Source organism: Salvelinus sp. IW2-2015, linkage group LG1 (genome assembly GCF_002910315.2).
Source record: "Salvelinus sp. IW2-2015 linkage group LG1, ASM291031v2, whole genome shotgun sequence".
NCBI classification, from domain to species: domain Eukaryota; kingdom Metazoa; phylum Chordata; class Actinopteri; order Salmoniformes; family Salmonidae; genus Salvelinus; species Salvelinus sp. IW2-2015.
The window spans coordinates 2,284,688-2,301,907 of NC_036838.1; the positions used below are offsets into that span (position 1 = coordinate 2,284,688).

Sequence of the window (17,220 nt, forward strand, 5' to 3'; positions counted from 1 at the left end):
ATATGTTGTTACATGTACAGTACCTTTCATTTCTGTTTATTGAAGTTAACTATATAGCAATATACACTGAATGTACAAAACATTAGGAATACCTGCTTTTTCCATGACATACTGTAGACTGCACTGTTGGTTAAGGGCTTGTAAGTAAGCATTTCACGGTAAGGTTTACACTTGTTGTATTCGGCGCATGTGACAAATAAAGTTAGATTTGATTTGAATCCAGGTGAAAGCTATGATCACTTATTGATGTCACTTAAGGAGTCAGGTTAAAGAAGGATTTTTTTGTGTGTGTGTGCCATTCAGGCGATGGGTAAGACAAAGTATTTAAGAGCATTTGAACAGGGTAAGATAGGTGCCGGTTTGCATGTTTCAAGAACTGAAACGCTACTGGGTTTCACACAACAGTTTCCAGTGTGTATCAAGAATGGTCCACCACCCAAAACACATTCAGCCAACTTGACACAACTGTGGGAAGCATTGGAGTCAACATGGGCCAGCGTCCCTGTGGAAGGGCTTTCGACACCTTGTAGAGTCCATGCCACGACGAACTGAGGCTGTTGCGAGGGCGAAAGAGGGTGTAACTCAATATTAGGAATGTGTTCTTACCGTTTTGTAGACTCAGTGTACATGTGTAATGTATTAATCTGTGGTGTTTTCCTGACATCATAGAAAAACTGGTTAGGTCACAGTCAGGATAAACCCAGAGCCCTACCCATGTTTAACACAAATATTTCTAAAATACCAACCTCACCCTTTAAGCAATTTGACTGTGCATTCTATTCTGCTATATGATTGATATTTTGATATTGTGCTATATATTTTCTGTGCAAAGCTGTAGACAACAATAAATTAGACAACTGATTAACAAAAAGACTGGATGAGTATATTCAGTAGCACCATAGACTGGTCTATGACACCATGTCAATCTACCCTGGAATATCTATGTTCTTTCTGCGTCCCTGCGGTCATCAGTATCAGCTAAACCAAAATTATATATCTTATGTCAAATACAGTGTCAAATAAACATGACAGGGTGCTACTTAGTATGATACATCTTATATTATGAACAATGGAATGTCAAAATAGGATTATTTAATACAATGTCAAATATATACATTCAAATGTAAAAACAACATTTAACATCATTGCTATTGGATGAGTCTGTGGAGTCCTGAGAAAAGGCTGCTTTTCCTCCCTCATTATCCTTCATTATCCTATCATTATCCTGACATAAGTTACTCTAGTGTGGGAAAGTGAACACAATAGACTCCCCTGCTGGTCTAAAGAAGAAGTCACTGTGATATTTCAGAAATGTCCCATTTCAGGAAACCGTTGCTCATTGCAGTGCAGGAAGAGAGGACTTCAGTGCTTCCAAATACCTTGCGCCAATGCCCGTGTAGCTACAGTGTAATGATGACGTTATTTTGAGGGAAGAAATATATAGTATACAAATGTACATCATTTACATAATCCATAGTGTCCATTTTAGCAACTGGTTATTGAACCTGGGTCTCCTGAATGTCACAAGACTGTTAGCCCAACGGACGTCTGTAGGTCTCAGGCAATGTTAGTCATCACAGGAGGGTGGTTCGCTGAACCATCCAGCAGCTATACTGTCCCTTGGCTCCAAAAAGAATCTCTTCCATTCATTTTAGTCTGGTCCACAGACTCAAGGCTTTTCATCTCCACTTACTCCCCCTCTGTTACCAGCTGTCTAAAAAGTGTCAGAAATACATTAAAGTATATATATTTTTAAGGCTGGTATTCCCCTGTCAGGGCTGTGCCCCACTGAAGGTGGCTATGGGCAGGCAGAGGAGGGAGCAGAAGGTGGGGTGGAGAGGCTGGATCTGGGAGGACAGGCCCTGGCCTAACCTCCAGTCTGTAGAGCTGTCAGGCTTGTAGCATACAGATACTTCACACCTGGGAGAGAAGGAGGGAGGGAACGAGACACTGTGGTCAGAGAGTGTGTGTCTGTACGTGTGCATGTTTAACTTTACTTGTGGGGATTGTGTGGATGTGTGTAACTAAGAACAGTGTGTGTGTGTGTGTGTGTGTGTGTGTGTGTGTGTGTGTGTGTGTGTGTGTGTGTATGCCTGTACCTGGTGACACCCTGGAAGATCTTCTTCTCATCCTGGTCCAGACACACAGCGAAGGTGGTGTTACCAGTCCCACTGACCTGCACCTTGTCCACCTTCACCTCAGTCATGCTCAGTTGCTGTCAAGTAGAAACTGACCATTAGAAGCAATACAAGTATATTTTGGGACTCCAAGGGTRGTTTTTCCAGACACAGATTAAGCATAGTCCTGGATCAAAAACATGATCAAAGGATKATCTCCAGTGAAAGCGTTTAGGACTAGGTTAATCTGTGTTTGGGAAACCAGCCCTAAGGACATATAGAAAAGCATTAATTAGTGGCATTAATGCTATATTTGCCTGAGCTACAGGATGTAGTGTGTCATATTCATGTAAGATCAAGTGAACAGTGAACAGGAAAAGGGTTGGAGAAGAACAACAACAACAAAAACTCAAGTGAAAGTCGTGCTCTGTTAAAGTAGAAACTGAGACGTSTCTGTGAAAGTGTACATTGGGTWTCTTATCGGGTTGATCTGGAAAYAATCTCGTTCTCGGGGTACGAGAGATGTTGCTACAGACCWCTTTATGGAGTCCTTATAGAGCACAGTGGTTTATGTAAAGTTGTTGATGTACGCAAGTCASACCGACTCGKTCTGACAACATCCTGCTCACCTGATTGTAGCCCTTCTTAGATTTGTTTGAGTTTTGCCTTTTCAGTACTTCTGTCATTGTCAACTGCAAGCACTCCATCTTTGAATCTAAACCGTGGGGGAAGGAAGGGATCAGAACACGATGTCTGCGTTTATGAAACAAACATTCAAACCTAACTGATTTGGCTGCTCTCTGACATGCGTGAGCCCAAAAATGTCCAATTCATGAATGAACCCAGAACTTTATTTTACTGTAGTTAATTTTATTGCTGTAGTTAAATCACCTAGTTCCTCTGGATTCTTGCAGGCTTTGGTCAGGTTGATGGAGGTGCAAACTGTGTCTTTCTTCGTCCATTGACTCCTCCCACTGATAACCACCTGGGAGAGAAAAAGAAGGAGGAGAGAGATACGTCAGAAATGCATCAGGCAAAGATAATGATGACTCATTATGCAGTTGACACGGTCAGTATGTTTCTAGAAGGATGAACAGCTGCTGAACACCATCTTTACCCTGTTGTAAACCACCTCTAACATCAGAGGGACTGCCTCCCGGTCGCCATCGATCCCAAACCTCTTGCTTGCGGCACCTACAAAGGACAAACACAGAGCTTTCCTATTAGGATACAGCCATAGAGCTGAACATGATGACGAAGATGAATAATCAATCATTGATGATGATGAATACAAAGAATGATGATTTATACATTTAGTATCACTTTCTTTTTTAATAAGCAAAAAGAGGTGGAAGAGATTCAGTCATGTAGCATAGAAGAAATGACATGGAGGAACAAATGAGACAATTTGAGTCTCTGAATCATAGATTGAAACAGCAGATGTTCCCATAGCCWTAATCCACCCAGACCTCGGACTCCCGGCTGAAGTCAAGATGCGTATTTTCTAATGGGAAAATCTGAACTGCCTGTTGTTTATTATGGGCTGTTTGCTAGGAGACGGGGCTGAGGCAGATGTARGTACCCATAGCCTTGATGGCTCGTGTCCCCGCGGTGTGGCCCAGCTCTAGGGAGTGAATGAAAACCTCTMTCCGCCTCTCGCCTCCAGCTAACGTCATCTACAACCCCAAGGACATCAAACAGTCAATACACACATTTATAACATGGAGGTTGAGTATAGGAGATGTGCAGTGTGTGTGTGTGTGTGTGTGAGTGAGAGAGAAAGAAAGAGAGAGACAGAGAGTGACAGAGAGAGAGAAAAAGAGACAGAAAGAGAATCCAGGCCTCACCTCAGCTTGGTAGAGCTGCATCAGTGCAGGCCTGGTGGCATGGCGACAGTAGTATAGCACCAGGTCAGCCAGGATGGGCAGACGATCCTCATAGGAACTATCATACAACTCACACTCTATCTTAGAGGTTTGCTGCAAGACACAGTGAACACCATTGACTGTGTGTGAGACAACACATCATTTTTTCATCATATTCATCATTTGATATGTCACACAAAATGTGCTCTTACCTGACACACCACGTTGGCTGGTAGACTGAGCAGGCTCAAGGTGTTGCGTTCGTACCAGGGGTCCAGCATACCAATAAAACGGGCTATGTCGTTAGTGCTGTCTTCTGTGGCAATAATGTTGAGCTCCTAGAAGAACAATATGTCAGTCTCTCTTCCTTTTAGCTGCGGTAGTAATAGTATTGTATGGCCACAGAAACATTGCCCGACGACTCATCCTGAATTTAATTCCGCTGCTCTATCGCAGGGTTTGCCAAACTCGGTCCTGAGGGAAACGGTCTCCTAAACAGCTATCAACCCATTATCTAGAATTGAGGTTACGCTTTAGTGCTGATATTTTTTATGGTGCACCAGAAACCAACATGGTTTGGGTCCATCTCATCAGGAAGTGAATTGAAGTTCAATTTATAAATTGAAAAAACTGAAATATTATGAATCAAATTTCAATTATCTCCCCAATTGACTTGAATTGAAATAGAATTAACCCCAACCCTGATAGGGCCAGTTAAAAAGAGCCACTATGCTATAAACCTGATAGGGCCAGTTAAAAAAGAGCCACTATGCTATAAACCTGATAGGGCCACTTAAAAAGAGCCACTATGCTATAAACCTGATAGGGCCACTTAAAAAGAGCCACTATGCTATAACCCTGATAGGGCTACTTAAAAAGAGCCACTATGCTATAAACCTGATTGGGCCAGTTAAAAAGAGCCACTATGCTATAAACCTGATAGGGCCACTTAAAAAGAGCCACTATACTATAACAGTTGTACTCACTGTACTTCCTCTCCGTGGGCTAGCCGACTGGCCTCCGGGGCTAGGGCACCTGGGACTGGGGCACCTCACAACACTGTCCCTCTTCACAGGCACAAAGAAGAACTGCAGCCGGAAGGCTCTGCTGAGGTTCGGGCAAACGTTCTCTCTCTGGCGTAGGTTACTATAGGCCCTCGCCACCTTGCCCGCCACGTGGTCGGCCCCGAACACTACCACCCTCAGGGTGGTGGCATTACTGTCACCCTCCTCGTCACTGCTCAGGATGGGCCTCCGGCGGAAGCACACATGCTTGAGGGCCTGGGAGGTACAGGGGGTCTGGAACAAGGAGTCTGGGCTGCGTAGGTGCACCTGCTGCGGGAGGGAGTTGGAGCGCTTTGAACGAACAGGGACAAAGTCCTTAGCATCTGGGCTGCCGAGGCTCTTGGCTCTGGTCAGGGACTGTGTCTTTGTCTTGAAGAAACGGGAGAAGTGCTGGCTCCGACGAGCCGAAGCTTTGGTTGACTTGCCGGACGATGGACTCCGTTCCAAAGGGGAGGGGCTGGAGGTGGCGTCCTCAGGGTCTTCGTAGAAGTCGCTGTCGATGCCGGAAGTGACTGAGAGAATGGAGGGGGTGTAGGATTCGGACAAGTTGGAGTACATGGAGTCTTTAGAGGCAGTGGAGAGGGAGGAGACGGTGGAGAAGGTAGAGGCTCGGTGGTCCATGCTCCAGCCGTTGCCTCCGACATGTCTACGTACAAACTCCTTCTCTCCCTCTTCCTTCTCTCCCTCTTCCTCCTCCAGGTCGAACTCTGCACCTTCCTCCCCCTCCTCATCTTCACCATCACCCTGACCACTGGAGGTCTGGAAGCCGGTTAGGTCATGCTCGTTCTCCAGYATGGTGTTGAGGATGTCTGAAAATCACAAGGACACAGTCTATCAGTTGCATGTACTGTAAAGCACCYTCTACAAATTCATTTGTCACAATCCAAGTTGAAACCATCAAACAGAAAGGAAAGTCAACCTAGGTAGGAGAAACCTAGAGAGGAACCAGACTCTAGGGGGATCCCATGACAAGCCATTTCATGAGAGACAGAAGACCAAAGTCCTTTACCAAAGTTGTCCTTGTCCCAGTGAAACATGTAGCACTTGGCTGTGGGCAGTGGTAGAGTTTGCAGCATTCCTAAAAACAGAATAAATACAACAAAACAACCTTTACACACATTGTATGGAATTTTTTTCCCAGTAGCCTCATTTTGACAAATCAATACACTGGTTAGGCTCCGCCCTCTCACCGTCAGACTTCCTGACATTGGACGCTGGGACGCCCATCCTCTCCCTCAGCCCCTCCAGGCCCTGCGTCACATGATCACGGCCTTTCGCCGGGTCGTCCATGGCAGCGGCCATCTCCAGGACGTCGGTTACCATGGAGAAGATCTCCACCAGCACTTCTAGACTCTTGACCTGTGGCGAGGGAGTCATGTTGTGTTACTGTACAGAAGAGCAGCACTAGCAAACTATCAAACTACTAACCAATGATTTCGACCATGATGGGTAAAAAGTAACAGATTACACATCCCATCAAGACGAACAAAATCTTAGCTAAAATCACAATTTCTATCGGTATCTCTATAGCGCTCCAGTGGTATATTGTGTCGTCCAGTACCTGCAGGGCTTTGTGGATGCTGGCTAGGGGGTACTTGGAGCCCAGGGTAGCCTGGTAGGCATGTTTGACCAGGGTGATATATGTCTCTCTCTGGGACCGTTGGATACTACTCAGTTGGTCTGCTACAGACAGGAACTCAGGAGGCACCTCACTAGGGTTCATCAACAGAACCGTCCTATCGGGATGAGACGACATGGGGTTGACATGGTGGAAACACAGGGGTGCTAGGAGGTCTGCGCTCTAAAAAGTCATTATTATTATTATTCCTTGTTGCATGAATTGTAGAACAGGAAGATACAAATGCCTTTGTCTCTCAGGCAACACATGCAAAGACGTGTATATAAATACCCACCCAGTTACACGGAAACAGAACAAGGGGAACGCTAACAGCGTGTGAAAAGGAAGTAGTGATATATCGGGCAGGGAAGGGGTGGGGAGAACGAAGAACTGAAGTGGAGTTCCAGACGTGTGGTTTACATGTGCATGACAWAAATGCACAGTCATTTAGAATCATCTGTAGTAAAATATAGCAGTTAAACTGTTGACAACCTACATTGTTTTTGAGCTATGTTTTGAGGTGGCCAGGCCTTGCTCTTCTCTCACCAGTCTGTGATAGGATATGCCTGTGAAATGAACACACGCTGAATAAGTTGATTGTTCTTTGCACACTAAAGTATTGTATTGCACACAATTATATAATAATTTGATCTCACAACATCACAAAATAGTGATGCCCATTCACACCACTGCAAGCTCATTCATTCATTCGTTCGTTCGTTCGTTCGTTCGTTCATTCGTTCATTCATTCATTCATTCATTCATTCATTCATTCATTCATTCATTCATTCATTCATTCATTCATTCATTCATTCATTGGCCTGTACCTGACGTGACTTTCTCAGATTTCAGTCTTATTTTATCTGTCATTATCCTCTTCCAGGTAGTCGACAGGATGTTATAGTTCTGCTTTTTTTCTTTTGTGAATTGAAGTATCACACATCCACTTTCAAAGAACAGGCTACCACAGAACCGTAAAGCACTTCTCCATTATCAATGGCACATGTTTGAGCCGACACGATTACCTAACTTGACTATTAACCTACCTAACTTGATCAATTTAAGGTGATCAAGTTCATCCGATTATGTTATATCTACAGTGCCTTCAGAAAGTATTCATACCCCTTGACTTATTCCACATATAGTGGTGTTACAGCCGAAATCAAAATTGATTTGAATTGTAAAAAAAAAACTCAACCATCAACACACAATACCTCATAATGATAAAGTTAAAACAGATTTTTTTTTTGCTAATGTATTGAAATTGAAATACAGAAATATCTAATTTACATAAGTATTCACACCCCTGAGTCAATACTTGTAGAAGCACCATTGGCAGCAGTTACAGCTGTGAGGCTTTCTGGGTAAATCTCTAAGAGCTTTCCACACCTGGATTGTGCAACATTTGCCCATTATTCTTRACAAAATTCTTCAAGCTCTATCAAATTGGTTGTTGATCAATGCTAGACAACCATTTTCAGGTCTTGCCATAMATTTTCAAGTAGATTTAAGTCATAACTGTAACTCGGCCACTCAGGAACATTCACTGTCTTCTTGGTAAGCAACTCCAGTGTAGATTTGGCCTTGTGTTTTAGGTTATTGTCCTGCTGAAAGGTGAATTAATCTCCCAGTGACTGGTGGAAAGCAGACAACCAGGTTTTCCTCTCGGATTTTGCCTGTTCTTAGCTCCATTCTGTTTCKTTTTTATCCTGAAAAACTCCTTAACGATTACAAGCATACCCGAAATATAACGCAGCCACCACTATTCTTGAAAATATGGAGACTAGTACTCAGTAATGTGCAGGGTTGGGTAGGTTACTTTCTAAATGTAATCCGTTACAAGTTACCTGTCCAAAATTGTAATCAGTAACGTAACTTTGGTATTACCCAAACTCAGTAACGTAATCTGATTACATTCCATTACTTTTAGATTACTTTCCCTTCAAGAGACATTAGAAGAAGACAAYAATGTATGTTACCAATTGAACAATATCTATTGCAGGATAAATCAATGTTAAAGTTTACATAGCTAGGCTTTCCGAGTGGCGCAGAGGTCTAAGGCCTAACATGTAACTACATATAATCTSTTACTCCCAACCCTGGTAATGTGTTGTATTGGATTTGCCCCAAACATAACACTTTGTATTCAGGACAAAAAGTTAATTCCTTTGCCACATTTTTGCAGTATTACTTTAGTTCCTTGCTGAAAACAGGATGCATGATTTGGAAGTTTTATATTCTGTACAGGCTTCCTTTTTTTCACTCGGTCAATTAGGTGGAGTAACTACAATGCTGTTGATCCATCCTCAGTTMTCTCTTATCACAGCCATTAAACTCTATAACTGTTTTAAAGTCACCAATGGCCTCATGGTGAAATCCCTGAGCYGCTTTCTTGCTCTCTGGAAAGTGTGTTAGGAAGGATCCCTGTATCTTTTGTAGTGACTGGGTGTATTGATACACCATCCAAAGTGTAATTAATAAAAAATAAAAAAAAATGTGGGAAAAGTCAAGGGGTGTGAATACTTTCTGATACTCACTGTATTTGTGCGTTTCATKTTACTGCATTATCTGTTTGAGTCACTAGGGGGCAGTCACTGATCATGGTTGACAGAGCCACAGTACATGARATGGGGTGTATTCATTATGGAAAGTGTTAACCGTTTAAGAATCAAATGGAATCAACTAGAGCAAACGAAACGAAACGGGGAGGGACCAATCTGAATTTGTCCAATAGAAACTCTTTGCGTTTTCTGTGTTTGGAGTAAACAGTTTATTGCAAACCGTTTTGCAACAGAATCGGCGTAATGATTACACCCCTCAGCAACTATGGCTCGGACCATTGAGAGGGAAGTCAACAAGTCAACATAGGCACTTGTTGCCTCACAGAAAAAGGAAGGCTGTCTTACACATGTCCGTTTTTGACCTCATATTAATTCACAGTCCACATCATGATCATCAATGAAGTAAACGAATAGTTCAAAACCCCCATAGAAGCATGGYTAGATATAAAACCTAGAGTATCCCACATCTTTCCATGTTTACCTGGGGCCTTGAGTTCCTGYTGTAAGGTGGAGAGCAGTCCTTTACACACGCTGCAGTAAGGCTCTGGCCAAGTCACGAAACAGCCGAACACCTCACAGGCCTCCTCCAGCAGCTCCGTGGCAGGGGGACAGAAGGGGGTCTGCAACCAGAAAACAAACCTAGTTACAGGTAACTAAGGTTGGGATTCTCACGTTTGATTTATTCATTGATTGATTACCGTTACCTGTAACAGAGTGGAGGAGAACATGATAGCGAGGGGAGCCACTAGCTCATACTGACACTGATCCTGGACCTGCACACACATACAGAGACCCAAAAGTTCATTCACATATCCACACTTTACAGTTTCAGTTCTCAATTCCCACCACAAGACGGCATAGAGCTCCTAATCACATACTGTAGATCAGACTAAAATCCCACCTACATTCTGTAGAGACTTGGGGTCATCATGACATGTGACCATGAGAATCTAGGTCATAGCAGCATCCTAAGTAGAGGAGTTATGATAGCCTCTGCCCTTTCAGTAATGACCTGTGACCCCTCACCTCTCGGGTCTTCCTGAGGATCTGCTGCAGGAGGATGAGGAAGTTCTCTGGGTCTCTCTTCACCAATTCCTCCAGACTCCAGCGGTTCAACGACTGGCCCGCCGAGCACATCAGGACTGAAACACACACACACACGTCACATCACAGGGAGCATGCCACATTGGGTAACATGTTTATGATACTAGAACATGCAGCTTCCCTGAAGGGTACACAGTGTACTTCAAACAAATTAATAACATCATTTCAACACAGTATGTGGCAACAAGGTACCTCCTGAAAATGTGATGTATAAAACCACAGGGTGTAGGTGTATGATATCTGACACATTTGGTGCTGCTACGCTTTACTACACTAACCGATCCTACCCCCTCACACTACCTCATCATGCTTCCAGGCACACTGCAGTCTATGCCACCACGGTCTCTCTCTCTCTGTGTGTGTGTGTGCACAACTTCCTCCAGAGCCATAGTGTCAAAGTTGATACTTCCTCTAGCACGTAATAACCCTTCTCTGACAGTTTTCAACAACAACAGACTCACTAGGCCTACTGGGCTTCAGATATAGCTGTCACAACGAACAGTTGTGGTGCTCAGAAGTTGAGAAAGAACAACAATTTACTGTCAGTGTGGTCTGACTGAGGACTGATGAAGATCTTCTTGTGGAGGGGTTAACGCGTTGCTGGACACTTGAAACGTCTCATGCTATTTGATATCATGTCGACTTTCTGTAACAGCACACTTAGAAAATGTTCCTGCAGTTTGGATCAATACTATGACATGAACTACATGCCACAGTGACATGTGAACAGGCCTGATTTCCATATCATGTGAACAACCATATTATGCCTTTCTTAAGAAATAAAGGACTGTATGTCTCAAATGAAATACACTGGGAATCAAGTCACCAACGAAAGAGACGAAATACACCCGCCCATGTCCGACCCTGTTCAGCCCAGATGAGGCTTACCGTTCCAGGGTTGTGGTGCCGTGGGGCTGGGTCTGAGCCCATCCAGACATCGGTCCAGAGCATGCTGGATCCGGTCCTCAGTACACGACGTGTGCTGCATGTCTTCTCACGACCTGGAGTAGAAGAGAGGGATACGATTAACATCACACCTCTCTCCATTCATCCTTCTCTTTCCGTGAAAGCATATTAGACTGTCATCAGATCAAGGAAGTAAACAGAGGTCCAGTTTTGCCTCTTGGTATACATCGCAGGGGACATATGAAKATGCCCTCATGAGTTCCGTGGAAAAGCCACAGGACAGGAGGGGARTTCAGGGGGACGGAGAGATAAGATAAACAAACTGTTATTCTCTCTTCCTGCCCTTCTTATAGTTTGTTATATMTCTATGGCCCTTCATAGGCATCGCCCTCATCTGTGTTCCTGGGAATCATATAGAGACAATAGGATATGGGACTTCCTGATATTAGGACGCACAACAGGGGCATGTTCAGTAGAAACCAAACGATTTGAACATGTTTTGAAACAGAGAACATCAACTGGTAATATATTAAAAAGGCGTGTGAAATGCCAATCTATTTGTGCTATCCTGCCAACTTCGTATCACTCATTGCCATACTTTTGTCCTGACAATGAGAGCAGCAGGAGTTGGCAAGAGCACGAACAGATCTGGGACCAGGCTACTAGTGTATGAATTGACTGTACACATTSTAAGATTCCAATATAGGGACATATCCAAWGGTACTGTCCTCGGCAGCAGCCYCACTACGTATTGTCCTTTCTTGCCCCACTGGGGAACTTTACCATGGGTTAGAGCCCAGGGTTGGGGTTTCTGAAGTGGACAGTGCAGCTTCCTTTGTTGAGTGAAAACAAACGTTTTTCATAAGACAAGACACTTCAATCCCTCCCACCAACTAGTGTTTGTATCCAATAACAGGCTCAAAAACTCCCCATCGAGACAGGGAAATCCCCTATATCCCACATGTGACTGATAATGTGTGCCAGGTAGCACCGCGCTGCATATGAATCTGTGCCTATGAATGACTCACACAAATGCACKAAAGGTCAGAGGAGTGATCACCATGGTGATTAGCGGTAATATCTCACCAACGTACAGTGAATGAAAAACCCACCAGACACCTGCTCTGAGGGAACTTACACTGATTCTGACCAACCAAGGCTCGTCTATGAGTGTTCCTCACTGGCCTTATGTCGATACAGAGATAAAGCTGAAACACAAAAACAGACTCTAAGTCAAAACAAGCACTACCTCATTGGAAGCATTTTAAAACCAGGAGCAGGTTTCATCTGGGTCCTGGGAACCGACTTTTAAAGTCATGTTACAGGGGCCAAGGGTTAGACGAAGCCAAACTTTCTCAACTGGGRCATTCAGCTGCTGTTGAGCGAGGCAATGATATAAATGCTCACGACGAGAAGTCTCCCTATTTTTAGGTCTTGTGGGGGACTTTTCTCAGTATTGACCAAAGGACAGGAAACTGTCATTGTGTACAGATATGGGCCTGGGGGTGGCCACACACACACAAAGAAACAGACAAATACCACAGAAGGTTGGTGGCACCTTAATTGGGAAGGATGGGCTCGTGGTAATGGCTGGAGCGGAATCAGTGGCATGGTATCAAATACACCAAACACACGATTTCCATGTCATTCCATTCGCTCCGTTCTGGCCGTTAATATGAGCTGTCCTTCCGTCAGCAGCCTCCTGTGACACACACAAACACAGCGGGGCCAGAGAGCGGAGAGTCAGACGGATGGGGAAATCGAGGGTTACCCCCGGCTCCAGAAGCTAACAGGCGGGGCGCCCCCGCCATTTAAGGCCCCTAAGGAACCATGAGAGGAAGAGCATGTGAACAAAGGCCAGGGGGTCAGAGTAATTAAACCATTATTTTCCAGCACCACTACTATTAACAACAATATGGTGAACCCTGACAATAACAATAGAAGTTACATAAACAACACTTCCATACAGCCTTGTTCTCAGCCCCCGTCGCCCACGCTAAAGGTGTATTGTATCCCCAGAAGTGTTATAGCCTGGTCTGAGATCTGTTTGGTCTGTCTTGCCATTGTTTGGGTTGACAATGACCATAGGATTTGGCAGGACAACACAAACAGGTCTGAGATCAGGCAAGATGTGTTATGAGTGGCACGCTCAGTAGGTGTAGGAAAGTTACTGTTTGATACTAACCGGTAAATGACCCACCGGTCATTGTGGAACTATACTGTTCCACAATGGACACAGGCCAGGTGGAATGGACACAGGCCAGGTGGAATGGGAAGGAACTAATCAATCATATAAGTTCTGATGACTGTATCCAGCCTAGGGTCAGATGTTGACTCTGGGTATAATAAAGAAACTCTTATGATCTCATTTACAGTAGGACATTCAGAGTGAGTCATCCACTGCCATATAATGGCTGACTGTAGGCTATTAACTTATTTAAATGATTATGTAGTGGTATGAATGCATTAACTATGGCTCATGAATGTGTAATGAAGTCAAACAAAGTGCTACCAACGTTTTCTAAACATCAGTGAATGTTGGATGTATTTCACACGGTCAATGTAACAATAGCATAGATGAACAGGCTGTTCTAGAAAATTATATTCAGGTATTGAATCATTCTGTTTACATGGCAACTATTGACATTATATGAAACTGTGGGTTTTCATAAGAGGATGTATGAATGTCCTCTCAAACGTCAACAAGGTCACTTCCACATTTTCAGCTGTTGCAACAGAGGTTAATAAGGAAAGCTGACTAAAAGTCACATGTCTGTCTCTAGCTGCCATGTCCCCGGTCTCTCCTTTGTCCTTCACATCACATATCATTTTGGAGTACCCTACACTCTTAGAAAAAAAGGTGCTATGTAGAAACTAAAAAAGTTTATTCGGCTGTCCCCATGGGAGAGCCCTTTGAAGAACCCTTTTTGGTTCCTGGTAGAATCCTTTTGGGTTCCATCTAGAACCCTACATGGAACCAAAAAGGGTTCTACTTGGATCCAAAAAGGGTTCTACCTGGATCCAAAAAGGGTTCTCCTATGGGGACAGCCGGAGAAGCCTTTGGGAACCCTTTTTTCCTAAGAGAGTAATATCTGCACATTTTCAACTAATCCCTGATTTCAGCCCAAGGTGCTAGCATGACACATCCAATCTCATCCAATTAATCAATTAGGATCAGTTAGATCAACTGATCAATACAAACAACTGGCTCCCAGTTCAAACCAAAATACTTTGTGGATTGGAGTGCCACAATCAAGCCAACAACTGAGTCATACTGAGCCTGACCGAACATAACCTGACTATTTAGTCTTATTGTCTTATTGATTTATAGGTCAAGCCTGAATSTGACTCAATCCTGSTGGAGCATCCTTGCACACAGCTGCAGATGTGGCATGATGAAGGCCCTCAAGTCAACAGRAACAAGATCTTCAGCTTGACGCTAGCCGGGTTGCCAGATCTGTGTATGCTTTAGCCAAGCAGATCTGGCAACCAGGGTAGCTTCCCACTCTGCCTGTACCCTCCATAGAGATCTTCTTAAATGACTATGTGTAATTCTATGGTACCCTACCCTCAAACAGTGTTATGGCCATGACAACGAGCAACAGATCTGGCAACCAGGTTAACCCTATTTCTTCTCTGCCTCTACAGTGCTCTACCCTGAGACACAGTGTGAGACTCTTCCTTCATCCCGTCTTTCCTTTCCTCTTGCTTTTGCCCAGCCTGATCACATTTCCAACAGCTTGCAAACAGGAAGATATCTCCCCAGCTCTGGAAGGGAAGCAGGTGCCTGTCCATTGTTGTGGTGTGATCAGCCTCTCAGATAGACTCCCACAGACAAGGGAGGAGGTGGTGGAGGGGGGGTCGTTTCATTGTACTTTAATTGATAGTCCCATATCCCCATCCAATCTTCCTCTGTTGGGTTTAAAACACTGATGGCCCCGTCCTCTCCTCGTACACCTTACCCTCCGTTCTTTCACTCAACCGGACTACTGCATGAGCACCAGCCTCTTATGGTTTTAGGATATAACAGAAGTTGAACAATAATACGATAATGCTCTGCTGTAAATTGCTTCCTCTTTTGTTCAATGCAACTACCGGCGAGCGGGTGTCTTTCGCACGTACAGGCCCAACCAGGTAAGTTGGTGACTTGCAGTGAGGTAATGATTGATGTAAATGAATCATTAGACTCTACTGGTGGAAGAATGAAGCTGCCACATCTGCAGTTACTAAACACTTACGTTGAAGTTGAAGTTTACATACCTTAAGTTGGAGTCATTAAACTCGTTTTTCAACCACACCAAAATTTCTTGTTAACAAACTATAGTTTTCCCGAAGTCGGTTAGGACATCTACTTTGTGAATGACACAAGTAATTTTTCCAACAATTGTTTACCGACAGATTATTTAACTTATAATTCACTGTATCAACAATTCCAGTGGGTCAGAAGTTTACATACACTAAGTTGACTGTGCTTTTAAACAGCTTGGAAAATCCAGAAAATTATGTCATGGCTTAGAAGCTTCTGATAGGCTAATTGACATATTTGAGTCAATTGGAGGTGTCCTGTGGATGTTTTTCAAGCCTACCTTTCAACTCAGTGCCTCTTTGCTTGACATCATGGGAAAATCAAAAGAAATCAGCAAAGACCTCAGAAAAGAAATTGTAGACCTCCACAAGTCTGGTTCATCCTTTGGAGCAATTTCCAAACGCCTGAAGGTACCACGTTCATCTGTCAACAAACATAGTACGCAAGTTATATAACACACGCAGCCGTCATACCGCTCAGGAAGGAGACACGCTCTGTCTCCGAGAGATGAACGTACTTTGGTGCAAAAAGTGAAATCAATCCCAGAACAACAGCAAAGGACCTGTGAAGATGCTGGTGGAAACAGGTACAAAAGTATCTATATCACAGTAAAACGAGTCCTATATCGACATAACCTGAAGGCCGCTCAGCAGGAAGAAGCCACTGCTCCAAACCGCACATAAAAAAGCCAGACTATAGTTTGCAGCTGCACATGGGGACAAAGATTGTACTTTTTGGAGCAATGTCCTCTGGTCTGATGAAACAAAATAGAACTGTTTTGGCCATATATGACATCGTTATGTTTGGAAAAAAGGGGGTGTCTTGCAAGCCGAAGAACACCATTCCAACCGTGAAGCCGGGGGCGGCAGCATCATGTTGTGGGGGTGCTGTGCTGCAAGAGAGACTGGTGCACTTCAAAATAGATGGCTTCATGAGGGAGGGACAATTATGTAGCTATTATTAGAGCAACATCTCAATGACATCAGTCAGGAGTTAAAGCTTGGTTGCAGATGGGTCTCTAAAGTGGACTTCCAAGTTGGCAAATGGCTATAAGCGAAACACAAGTCAAGTATTGGAGTGGCCAGTCACAACGTCCTGACCTCACTCTATATGAAGCATTGTGTGGCGCAGTAACTGAAAAAGCTTTTGTGCGAGCAAGGAGGCCTACACAACTGACTTCAGTTAACAGCCTCTCAGGTGGAATGGGTCCAAAATTCACGCCACTTTAAGTTGTTGGAGAGCTTGTGGAAGGCTTACCGAAAACGTTTGACCCAAGTTAAAACAATTTAAAGGCAATGCTACCAAATCTAATTGGGATTGTTTGGTAAACTTCTGACCCATAGGATTTGATGAAAGAAATTATAGCTTGAATGATAACTCATTCTACTATTATTCTGCCCATTTCACATCGTTAAAATATAAGTTGTGTATTCTAACTGACCTAATGAGACAGGGATGATTTTTACTAGGATAATGTCAGGAATTGGTAAAAAAAACGAGTATTAAAGTAAATAATTCTTTTTGGCTAAGGTGTAGGTGTAAACTTCCGACTTTCAACTGTGAATTGACAAAATATATATTTCCCCATTCACAGTACTGCGTGATTGGTGGTCCTTAGTGTACATTATTTTATATTGATCATGATTCCAGGACACTATTAGACAAGAGACAACGATCCA

At 43.7% G+C, this 17,220-nt stretch overlaps 1 protein-coding gene across 1 annotated transcript in view; it reads right to left on the minus strand.

The window, feature by feature from the left end:
- Nucleotides 1–1,077: 1,077 nt before the first annotated feature.
- The window catches only part of LOC111965635 (phosphoinositide 3-kinase regulatory subunit 5), a 20,713-nt gene continuing 4,570 nt past the window's right edge, over nt 1,078–17,220 (minus strand). Inside the window, exons 2-18 of the mRNA XM_070449213.1 lie at nt 11,218–11,330; nt 10,252–10,367; nt 9,930–9,998; nt 9,707–9,845; nt 7,161–7,230; nt 6,608–6,782; nt 6,237–6,405; nt 6,056–6,124; nt 4,957–5,855; nt 4,195–4,320; nt 3,965–4,096; nt 3,700–3,793; nt 3,235–3,311; nt 3,009–3,102; nt 2,747–2,832; nt 2,100–2,215; nt 1,078–1,920 (exon numbers count right to left, since the gene is read on the minus strand). Coding sequence (XP_070305314.1) covers nt 1,773–1,920; nt 2,100–2,215; nt 2,747–2,832; nt 3,009–3,102; nt 3,235–3,311; nt 3,700–3,793; nt 3,965–4,096; nt 4,195–4,320; nt 4,957–5,855; nt 6,056–6,124; nt 6,237–6,405; nt 6,608–6,782; nt 7,161–7,230; nt 9,707–9,845; nt 9,930–9,998; nt 10,252–10,367; nt 11,218–11,317 — 2,679 coding nt within the window. The 5' untranslated portion in view covers nt 11,318–11,330 and the 3' untranslated portion in view covers nt 1,078–1,772. The remainder of the gene's footprint in view (nt 1,921–2,099; nt 2,216–2,746; nt 2,833–3,008; nt 3,103–3,234; nt 3,312–3,699; nt 3,794–3,964; nt 4,097–4,194; nt 4,321–4,956; nt 5,856–6,055; nt 6,125–6,236; nt 6,406–6,607; nt 6,783–7,160; nt 7,231–9,706; nt 9,846–9,929; nt 9,999–10,251; nt 10,368–11,217; nt 11,331–17,220) is intronic.